This window comes from Calidris pugnax, unplaced genomic scaffold, assembly GCF_001431845.1.
Source record: "Calidris pugnax isolate Ruff unplaced genomic scaffold, ASM143184v1 scaffold16, whole genome shotgun sequence".
NCBI classification, from domain to species: Eukaryota; Metazoa; Chordata; class Aves; order Charadriiformes; family Scolopacidae; genus Calidris; species Calidris pugnax.
The window spans coordinates 2,186,810-2,197,959 of record NW_015090847.1 but is presented as its reverse complement, the minus strand read 5'-3'; the positions used below and the strand labels follow the sequence as shown (position 1 = coordinate 2,197,959).

Sequence of the window (11,150 nt, the reverse complement as noted above, 5' to 3'; positions counted from 1 at the left end):
AAGAAAGGGGAGGAAAAAAAAAAAAAAAAAAACCCAAAACAAAAAAGTGTTTCCTACTTTATTTGTTGTTCTTTTTTTAAGGAAAAAAAAAATATTTGCATTTTTTTAAATTGGCGTGCAATTAAGATGATAATGTGCTCTCGCTGAGGGTGGAATCTTGGAGAGCAAAATACACCAAGCTGCTAAAGCTGTAAACTCTATCTACTGGCTACCTTTCTGGAGGATTTTGAGAGCGCATTTTCAATTTGCATCGTGCTAAATATTTATTAGCAGGATTGACTGGAAATGCTTCAAAGGAGCTGTTCTGGTCTGCTAGATACATAATAGTGACTTTTAAAGAACTGCCTTAATAAGCGGTTACCTTAGGGAACTCTTCTGGTCGTGTGGTTAAATAATACATGTTTTATAAACTTTAGTGGAAGACTTAATGCTCTATTTTCATTCGAATACCTAAAGAAAAAAAAACCAAAAACAAAAAAACAAGAGAAAACATGAATACAACATTGGTGTGCTTCTGTTTGTGACAAGCCCTGCTAAAGGGGAAGGGATCTGAGGCTGCAGCTGCCATAGAGTCTCCGAGGTGGAGGTTGCCTGCCTGGCCTCTGCAGGACTTATTTTTCCCCTAAGCTGCTGCTGCTTCAAGCCCATATATGCCCAAAGCCTGGCTGAAGGTGGCTTAGGAATGTAGACAGGTCCCTGTCCCTGCGAAGGGCACTTTAGGGTGCTCTGGAGCGGGCAGGGAAGCAGAGGTGAGGAAGACGTGCAAAGATTGGGTACCACTTTGATGGTGTTACACCTAATGATACCTGGGGAAGACAGAAGATGAAGGCCTCGAGGGAAAGGGCAAAAGGATGCTCGTGGTGCTGCTTGCTCCGTGCCTCCCAGGCAGAGGTTGGCTCCCTCCCCTGTGCAGCAGCAATTCCTTTCAAGTTGTAGGTGACTTCCCATGTGGAAACCAGGGAGATGGTTAGGAAGCAGGACCTGGTTCCTAGCCTGCTGGTCACACTTCATCTCATGCCCTGGTACTGGAAGATCAGTCTCTGAGGAGTTGATTTAACAGGTGACTAAATGTTATTTAGCAGGGTAACAGGGAATACTTCTGCCATCCCAGCAGAGCTTCCAGCTTCCCTGAAAGCGCGCTGAAAAAAATAACACGCAGCAGCCATCCCATGTCCCCAAAATCTGTCTGTCTGAGCAGAAAGTCTCTGGGAGAAAGCAAGCAAACGCTGCAGGCTCCCCATATTTGCTTGAACCACCCTACTCCTGCTTCCCTCCCAGGATGGGGCAGGCGATAGTTGAGTTTTGCAGCTGACGTGACGAAGGGTTGTCCCTCCTTTTCTTCAAGCAGAAGTGGGGCAGCAGCCCCTGTTTCAGGAAACGTGGTGTGTGAGTGCCTATAGGCGTACGTATAGGTTTACCCCCCATCTCTGGGTGGGAGCAGCGTGAAGCAGAGTTGCAAAGAGCCTCCTTGTGCAGAGCTAATCTGGCAGGCGGTGGGGGTTTGCCCACCTGCTTGCAGCTGTTTGTCTGGCTTACAGGCTAAAATGCAGCAATATGTGTGTCTGGGTGTTAAAGCATAAAGAAGCTAATCCAGCTGGCAGTCCTGCCCCGGAGAAACCAGTGGACACTCAAAAAGTGACATTTAGGGTGGATTGTTTTGGTCGGTTTGTTTTCTTTTCCTGTCATTTGCAGAAATAGCATCTACGTGTCATTTACATGGATGCTGCTTTTACATTTAAAAAAAAAAAGAAAAGAAACATTGTGGTTACAAATATGCTTTGGTTATGATAAATTTCTACGCTTATAACATTTCCATTTCCTCAAGCTTGAAGATTTGTAAACTGCATCCAGCTTGATGACAAAAATGCCTACAACTCATTGTGATATGCTGTTTTCTTTTTTGCTAAAACCACAGGCAAAAGTCTTCCTGCTTGTAGACCTGTGCCGCCTTCTGTAGATGAAAAAACCAACCCCTTTCTTTTTTTTTCTTTTTCCTTTGTTTCTCCCAACAGGTCCTGGGTTATAGGTGCTATAGCCCTACTCTGCCTATTAGGACTGACCTGGGCGTTTGGACTCATGTATATTAATGAAAGCACAGTCATCATGGCCTATCTCTTCACCATATTCAATTCTCTACAGGGAATGTTTATATTCATTTTCCATTGTGTCCTCCAGAAAAAGGTAAGACAGACGGTTCCCGGCGGCAAAAGAGGTGGTAACGGGGTGTTTTTGTTGCCTGACAACCGCAGCGTAACAACGTGTGTCTGTGTGCCCTGAATTCATCTCACACGCAGATTTATCTCCCTGAACCTAATAAGGGTGGTATTTAGACTGGGAAGGGCAAGATGCAGGGGAAGGAGGTGATAAGATATGTGGCAGTGGCATTTCAGCAACCGGGTGGCTGGCAAGGAGGGGACGAGGCAGCTGTCCCTCTGCAAGGCTTTAGGCCTTTAGGCCTGTCTGTAATGGGGCTTTGCCTGCTGTCAGCCAGCTTCTCCTCTCCCACACGCCGGCGTGAGGCATTGCTCCTCCAGCATCCGGAGGGTCCTCACCTGGCTGAGTGCTCGCAGCAAAATGGAGCTTTACGTCCCCATTTGCAGCCCCTGCAGCAATCATAGAATCGTAGAGTGGTTAGAGTTGGAAGGGACCTTAAAGATCATCAAGTTCTCCGGCTTTAAGCCAGAGGGGAACAGATTTAGATTGGAGATGAGGAGAGGGTTCTTCACTGTGAGGGTGGTGGAGCACTGGAACAGGTTGCCCAGGGAGGTGGTTGAGGCCCCATCCCTGGAGATACTCAAGGTGAGGCCCGACGAGGCCCTGGGCAACCTGGTCTAGTTGGGGGTGTCCCTGCTGACTGCGGGGAGGTCGGACTAGATGGCCTTTGGAGGTCCCTTCTGGCCTGGACAACTCTATGACTCTATGACTCTAAGTTCCAACCCCCTGCCCAGGGCAGGGACACCTCCCACCAGACCAGGTTGCTCCAAGCCCCATCCAGCCTGGCCTTGAACCCCTCCAGGGATGGGGCAGCCACAGCTTCTCTGGGCAACCTCTTCCAGTGTCTCACCACCCTCACAGCAAAGAATTTCTTCCTCAAATCTATTCTAAATCTCCCCTCTTCCAATTTAAAACCATTCCCCCTTGTCCTGTCACTGCACTCCCTGACAAGGAGTCCCTCCCCAGCTCTCCTGTAGCTCCCTTCAGATATTGGAAGGCTGCTCTAAGGTCTCCCCAGAGCCTTCTCTTCTCCAGGCTGAACAATCCCAGCTCCCTCAGCCTGTCTTCCTAGGAAAGTTGCTCCATCCCTCTGAGCATCTTTGTGACCCTCTGCTGGACCCGTTCCAACAGGTTCATGTCCTTCCTGTGCTGAGCACTCCAAAGCTGGACACAGGGCTCCAGGTGGGGTGTCACAAGAGCAGAATCACCTCCCTCACCCTGCTGGCCACACTTCTTTTGATGCAGCCCAGGATGGGGTTGGCTTTCTGGGCCATCACCCCTTTCTATAGCAACATATATGAGTTGATGGTATGTAGCAGGGCCTGCGTCACCCAATTTTTTTAAGTCATGAATGGACCTATGCTCTGGAACAGTTCACTACCCTTTGTATGGCTTGGTCCTAGCTTGGGCTTCTGTAAATCTTCCTCAAAGCAAGCACACTAAGTGCTTCTCGGTGGAACTTGAAGTATGCCCCAACTAACATTTGCAAGAGAACAGTGGAGTAGCTTAGGTAAACTCTGGGGTGAAAAAAAAAAAATCAAAATAAAAATCTTTGTGTGTATATGGAGATCAAGCTTACAGCCTCTGACAATCAGTAATAAATAGTTTTGAGAACCATTTCATTCTCCACTGAAATTCAGTACCAGAGAGCTCTCCAATTCTGTGCATTGTCTGCTGATAATTTTGTATGTACATCTTGGTTTCAAAGGGCAGTTTCTTTATCCAGTATAAACATGGGGAAGGGTTTATACATTAATACATCTGGGTTTCTCAGAAGGGTTTATACATTAATACATCTGGGTTTCCCAGTGTAGAATCATAGAATGGTTTGGGTTGGAAGGGACCTCAAAGATCATCGAGTTCCAACGATGATAATAAGAATGTAGGCAGCATCACCATCACTAATTAAACCTGCAGGTGCCTCTTTGGCAAGGAGTCTGAATTTCTGCACCATTCTCACTGGTTGATTCTCTTGCCTCCAAAGCAACCCATAAAGGGTCAGTCCCTAACCTGGCATCCCAGCAAGGCACCGCAGCCTCCTTGGCTGTCGGAGTGCTCACTTGGCATGGAAAAACCATTCTCTTTTCTTTCTCAAGCCAGTTTACACCCTTAAATGGTCACTGGTGGCTGTGGGATCGCTGCTGATTTATGGCTGCATCGAGGGAAGGCGGATGCAGCTGGTACCTTGCTGTGGGGTGGATGCATCTCTGACCCCAGAGCTCAGGGAGGAATTATTTGAGAGGAGGGAAAAAAAAAAAAAAATCATTTCCTTTCCTATCTATCATGGACTAGGAAATCAGCAAAAAGCTGCAGAGAGGCAAGCAGTGGGTGGCTAATTAAAGCAATTGAATTATTTTCTCTCAGCAAAGGATTGATTAGGCACTCGAGCATATTGGGTACTCACGGTATTGTGTTTGTCTCAAGCGCTTAAGGAAGAGCCTAATGAAAAAGCTGTAATTTGCTTTTTAAACAGTTGTTTCACAGAGTTTTGAAATGCTCATAGGCAGTCTGGTAAAATTTCACAGCTCACCCTGCGCTCTGAGGAAACTCAACTGGTGTTTTGGGTATGCATGGATTTGTGGGGGCTTTTTTTTGTCAATGGGCAAAGTGACCTGCTTTTGGCTTTTCAGTATATTTTCAGTCTTGTCCCATCTGTTTTCTGGGTATTGCTGCCCATGAAAAAAAAAAAAAAATCACATCTGAAGCTCAGACAAAGCTTAGATCCTGCCTTGGCACAAGTCTGGAGCACTGGGTCCAGTTCTGGGCTCCCCAGTTCCAGAAGGACAGGGAACTGCTGGAGAGGGGACAGCAGAGGCTACAGAGATGATGAGGGGCCTGGAGCATCTCCCTTACGAGGACAGGCTGAGGGACTTGGGGCTTTTGAGTCTGGAGAAGAGAAGGCTGAGGGGGGATCCGATCAATGCAAAACACTGATGTGGGCTTTTGAGTCTGGAGAAGAGAAGGCTGAGGGGGGATCTGATCAATGCAAAACACTGATGGTTTTTTTGTCAGAGTTGGGTTGGACTAGATGATCTTGAAGGTCCCTTCCAACCTAGATGATTCTATGGTTCTACTACAACAGCTATCATTTTAATGAACCACTGAGGAAAAAAATCAGGGGCCGTGTTGACAATTGGAAGGCAGTTGACTGGAGGAGGAGCTGCCCACTCACCACTGTTGCTCTTCCCTTGGCCAGGTACGTAAAGAGTATGGAAAATGCCTGCGCACGCATTGCTGTAGTGGGAAAAGTACAGAGAGCTCTATTGGCTCAGGAAAAACCTCGGGATCACGGACCCCTGGAAGATATTCCACAGGCTCACAGGTAACGTGCACTTCTTGTCCTCCCCCCGATGCTTTGTCAGGAGCTGGGAGCATTTTGTCAGCTATGCTACATCCCAGTATGTCCTTTAATCACGAGCTGAAGGTTGTTGTCACTGCTGTTGCCATGTGCAGGAATGATGGGATAACAACCACGTATTTTTCTTGTTAAAAACAAGACCACAAGTGTCTTGCAAGAGCCTTCACAGTGAAAGGGCTTGCTTTCTGACATTCAGTGGGCTGATCAATTCCTTGCCTCATTCAATTTGCTTTAGTTTATAGACCTCTGAGGGGAATCCATTGGGGTCAGATTATCTTATTAAGTTACTGGATTTGTTACACTTTGGTCACCTGAAAATTCTGTTTTTGTGTACTTTGTGCACTTGGCAATTTTGAAGCTAACTTGTACCTACAGTTGCAGATTTATGGGCAAACAGTTCGTATAAAATGAAGAAGCTTACTTCTTAATCAATAGAAACCAAACACAAATTTATTCTGTATTACTAATGGAAGTAATTACACATGACAGCTCCACTATTAAATTATGAAAGACATGCAAGGAGTAACAGTTTATAACCTCCCAGGAAAACCTAATTTGCGATATATGTCTTGGAGCAAATTATTATTTATTTTCAGCTGTTTCCAAGATGTCATCCAAGAGCTCCACTTTGGTATTATGTAGGTCTGTATGTTATGCAGGGAAAATAACAACAAGAGAACATGGAACCTCTCTCCAGGAGGCCATCAAATCTCACAGTAATCAATAATGTCCAAAACTCACTGTATCCAGCAACATCTGGGTGGCTGATTGGAAAGCCTTTGGTTTGACATAGTTTAGCTACTGGGTAGGTGCCCTCCTGCCTGAGAAGAGTTGACTTTAATTGGCCCTCCTTCTTGGCAGTCTTAGCACAAGAAAACAAGCCCTTTTGAGGCTGAACTGAGTCTCCTGGAAGCAGTCAACGCATGGCAGGCAAGGTTTAAGGTAGCAAGGAAGACTATTTTGCTGCAGAAGCTTGTCCTTAGAAGGACAGAAGTCCCTGAGACCTGTCGTAGGCAGGAAAATCCTCACACAGGTGATGGAGAGTGGATGGAGATCAGTCTGAGCTGTTGGAAACAGCTGACTCCCAACTTTTGAATAGAGAAGTCCATGAGGAGAAAAGCTCCTAAACCCCTTTTTTAATCTGAAAAGCACTTAGGAAACAGAATAATTAATCCACAATGGATCTTGTCAGAGAAATACAATAGATTAAATGTCCAGGTGAAAAATAATTGCACTAAAAGTGCATGCACCTCATGTCATATTGTGCTTCCATTTATAGAGGGCTAATGCATAATTAGCACATGCTGTTACTGCATAGTTAATGAGTAGACTAGGAAGCACTTTTCAGCTGTGACAATACGTGTAAGCCCTGGAAGATCTTGCATGGCTAAGACCCCACTATGGAAAGCACTTGATTTTTGGCAATTAGGAAAAAAACATGGTCTATCACAGTGGGAACAAGCCTTCCCAGTCCCCCAGACCACCTAGCACCACTTTCACACAGCCGTGGGGGCACGTCCATTGTACTCTGAGAGGTGAAGTGAGGAAGAGTTTCCCCTAAACACCTGGGATCCCCAGTCATCTTCACATGGGGATTGTGGTTGAACCGCTCAAAAATCGGCTGATTGTTTTATCTTTTGCAAGGTCTAGTTGGGGAGGAGTGAGACAGTGGCATGAAAGCCACAGGGGTAGATACTCCACGATATATTTGAGAACCAAAAGAGAAGGCAAACACATTCAGGGCACTGTTTCCTCAGCAGCAGAAGCAAAACCACCACAGATTTTTCAGTAGAGGAGCAGAAGTCATCCATTTGTGGGGGATTTTTCCCCCGATCTTCCCCAAGATGGACAGTAGCTATAGAAAAACTTCTGCTCATTCAGGGACACCAAGACAAAGATCAAGTCTTCTTTTACTCCTCACAAAAAATAAGACACAAGCTATATGAGATAGCAAGGGGAGCGTGCATGTTTCTGTATGTAAATTATTTTTCTGGTATTTGGTACTGTATTGGTAAATCTGTAGCTCGCACAGGTCTGGGTTTCTCTTGTATACGATTTCTGTTGCTTCTTTTTTTAATTAAGATGTAAGCAATCCAATTATGCTCTTCTTTGAGGTAGAGAGGCGTTTGTGTTATGAAGTTAGGCAGGCAGCGTCTGGCAGGAGCAAAACAGCAACCACTTGCTTACAGCTGTCTAGAAACAAGTCTCATTCCTGAGCTAAAGATGCCAATATCCACCTTTAGTGAGGCAGAAAGAAACCTCTCTGCAGCTGCTAGAAATTCATTACTTGCTGTGGTTCAATCCCCCTTCAGAGCCGGATTCGTAGGATGTGGAATGACACAGTTCGAAAGCAGTCCGAGTCTTCCTTTATTACTGGAGATATAAACAGTTCAGCTTCACTCAACAGAGGTAATTATAAAATACTTTTCGTATTTCTAACTCTTTTAATGGCTTTAAGGAGTCTGAAATGTGTTGCCCTTTCCCCTCCTCCCCCCTCCCCTGCTCCTCCCCTTGAACGACACTGGACTCACATAAGAAATGTTACGGTGATAACTGGGAGGAGGTGTTGTGGTTGTTGCCTTTTTTTTCCTTTTCTTTCTTTATTTTTACACATGCCTTTTCAAGAATTGTCATTTCTGGAAGGGAGTTTATTTTTCCTCCAGTACAATTAGTATATGGCTTAGCCTTGAGCAACCAGATGCCAAATTCTGTTTTGTTTATCTGCCCAGTTGATGCTGGAATTAAGAGGGGTTGGAATTGAGATTACTGGGCCCAGCTGTTCTCTCATGACAGTGAAAAATCAGAAGTATTTCAGTCCTAAGGGTTGGACTGCAAAGCTGGGCTGAGAATTGAGTAGGGAGTTTGGTTCTTATTCAGTGTTTTTTCACCCAGAATTCCCATTTTAGGATTTTAGGGTGAGTTTTGCCTGAGGATAGTCTTGAAGGATTTTGACTGTGCTGTTAGTAATATTGACTACCAAGTGCTGGGGAACAAGGGGTATACAATTCAGCTCTCTGAACATGATAGATATCACCCACCTCAGCACAAAGGGGAAGTAGTTAGCATGGAGATGTAATTTCCTCCCTCAACTCGCTCTGGTGGGTTTTTTTTGCCAGGGTATTTTTACTTTGCACTGACGAGCCATTAATAGAGATGGACTCGCTCTGGTGGGTTTTTTTGCCAGGGTATTTTTACTTTGCACTGACGAGCCGTTAATAGAGATGGCCATAAGATGCTGTTCCTGCAAACGCCCCATGTATCCACACACGCGTTTCTCTCTGTCTTTGCGTCCCTGGACTGGGCCCTGGTGAGGCCTCACCTCGAGTACTGTGTCCAGTTTTGGGCCCCCTACCATAAAAAAGACATTGAGGTGCTGGAGCGGGTCCAGAGAAGGGCGACAAAGATGGTGAGGGGTCTGGAGAATAAGTCTGATGAGGAGAGGCTGAGGGAGCTGGGGGTGTTCAGCCTGGAGAAGAGGAGGCTGAGGGGAGACCTTATTGCTCTCTCCAACTCCCTGAAAGGAGGGTGTAGAGAGGTGGGGGTCGGTCTCTTCTCTCAAGTCACAGGCGACAGGACAAGAGGAAATGGCCTCAAGTTGCGCCAGGGGAGGGTCAGGCTGGATATTAGGAAAAATTTTTTCCCTGAAAGGGTTCTCAGGCATTGGAATGGGCTGCCCAGGGAGGGGGTTGAGGCCCCATCCCTGGAGGTGTTCAAAAGACGGGTTGATGTAGTGCTGGGAGGTCTGGTTTAGTGATGATGCTCCTTGTTTGTTGGGTGGGTGTCTATTTTTGTCAGTTAGGTTGACGGTTGGACAAGATGATCTTGAAGGTCCCTTCCAACCTAGAAGATTCTGTGATTCTGTGATTCTGTCAAAGACTGGAGAGCTACAGACAGGTTTCTCTGGGGCTAATTTGGAGTGGGAGTAGTTGCTGCACAACGGTTACAGCAAGAACCACCGTTTCCCTCGGCCATCCATCGCTCCGTCTCGGCAGGAAACCAAACCGTGTTACGCATGAAATGCTGGCTCCTTTGCTTACCCCAGAAGTTGACTTGCTTTCTGAGGCTACACAAGGAAAAGCTTTAGCAAACCAGATTTTCTGGGCTCATTGGCAGAAGAAAGGCATCTCTCCTTTTTTCAATTTAGGTTGGTTTTTTTTTTGTTTTCCCCCCCATGCAAAGAAGGGTGTATGACCATAAACTGGAAAAGCGGTGAATAGGTTTCAAGTGGGCAATCTCCATCCTGGTGTGGTGAGAGCACGTTACTAGATAGATGTGTCTGTTATTTAAAGGCCAATTGGGAAATGAACTGCCGGGGGAGGCATCTTCAAAGCGGATTTCATCCAGCTGTTTCCCTTGTGTAACATCAGATGAGATGAATCACCTGAAGAGCCTGAATCTCAGAACTACAGAAGCAGCCTGATTAACTGTCTTGGAAGGGAAGCCTTTTGGGTGGGACATTTAAGTGAATTGAGTAAGTTGTACTATTACACAAGGGCATCCTCCCTTCTTTTCATGCAGGCAGGCACAATTTTTGTTGTTGGGGTTGTTATTTTTTTTCTCTTCTGTTAGAATTATCTGCAAAATGGAGGTTAAAACATACCTGTGGGAGTTAGCATCTCCAAAGTAGCAGGTGGCCAGTTCTACTAGGAAAATATACCTGACATCAACATAATCCCAACTGCGTGGCCCCCCGGATATTTCACGCTTTATCCTGTTTATTCCAACTGAAAAGAAACATTCATGGTCTTAGGGCTTTGCATAGAACATAAGATGTTTCTTCAGGTTCTCCGGAGGGAGCCGCAGCCTGAACAGACCAGAGGGGCAACGAGGATTTCACAGCTCTTGTCTTCCTCTTAGTATTTTAATATACATCAAAGCTTTAAAGGAGCTGTTTTATTAATGTTTTATTTACAAGTGTGCAACAAAAGCTCAGAGGAGTCATGTGCAAGCCTTGAATTGTATGGTTAGTAACTTTCCCTGCCCGAGGTGGATACAATAGGCTCGCATACCTGTTCAGAAGTCCTTCTCTAGCCCTCCCAACCTTACCACCTTTTGCATGAAATAATCTGTGTCATCCCAGATGAAACATTCTTTGTGCGCTAGTATTTTTTCCCAGAGCCTTCAGACAGCCGCCCCCACTCTAAAAACTGGGAGAAAATGATCCTTTCTTCCCAGAATTGCCCCATCCTCCAGGTCCTGGCCCGGACTCCACTTCTCCACATCCTGGACCAGCATTGCCAGCGTTGAGTTTTCTTCTTGATTCTGTTGTGGGAGCAGAAAGCCGTGAGCCAGGTCCTGGCCCGGACTCCACTTCTCCACGTCCTGGACCAGCGTTGAGTTTTCTTCTTGATTCTGTTGTGGGAGCAGAAAGCCGTGAGACATCCCAGGCAAGGCTGCTCTATCTGTCCCATAGAATCTCTCTACACCTTCCCATCCTCTCTTCTTCCTCCATAAAGCTCCTGGGCATCAGTCTGGAACACGGTGTCTGTGTTAGTGCATCCCTCCTTTAGACATGTAACTATGTCTTCTTCTGATTTAGCAGGTATTGCACTCTTTATGGCTTTTTTCATCTCCAGAT

At 45.9% G+C, this 11,150-nt stretch overlaps 1 protein-coding gene across 14 annotated transcripts in view; it reads left to right on the top strand.

Annotated features, from left to right (window-relative positions):
* The window catches only part of ADGRL3 (adhesion G protein-coupled receptor L3), a 591,492-nt gene that overhangs the window by 558,533 nt on the left and 21,809 nt on the right, over positions 1-11,150 (top strand). For all 14 annotated transcript variants that reach the window (XM_014943112.1, XM_014943115.1, XM_014943111.1 and 11 more), the window contains 3 exons: positions 2,013-2,181; positions 5,411-5,536; positions 7,885-7,981. In XM_014943112.1, coding sequence (XP_014798598.1) covers positions 2,013-2,181; positions 5,411-5,536; positions 7,885-7,981 — 392 coding nt within the window. The remainder of the gene's footprint in view (positions 1-2,012; positions 2,182-5,410; positions 5,537-7,884; positions 7,982-11,150) is intronic.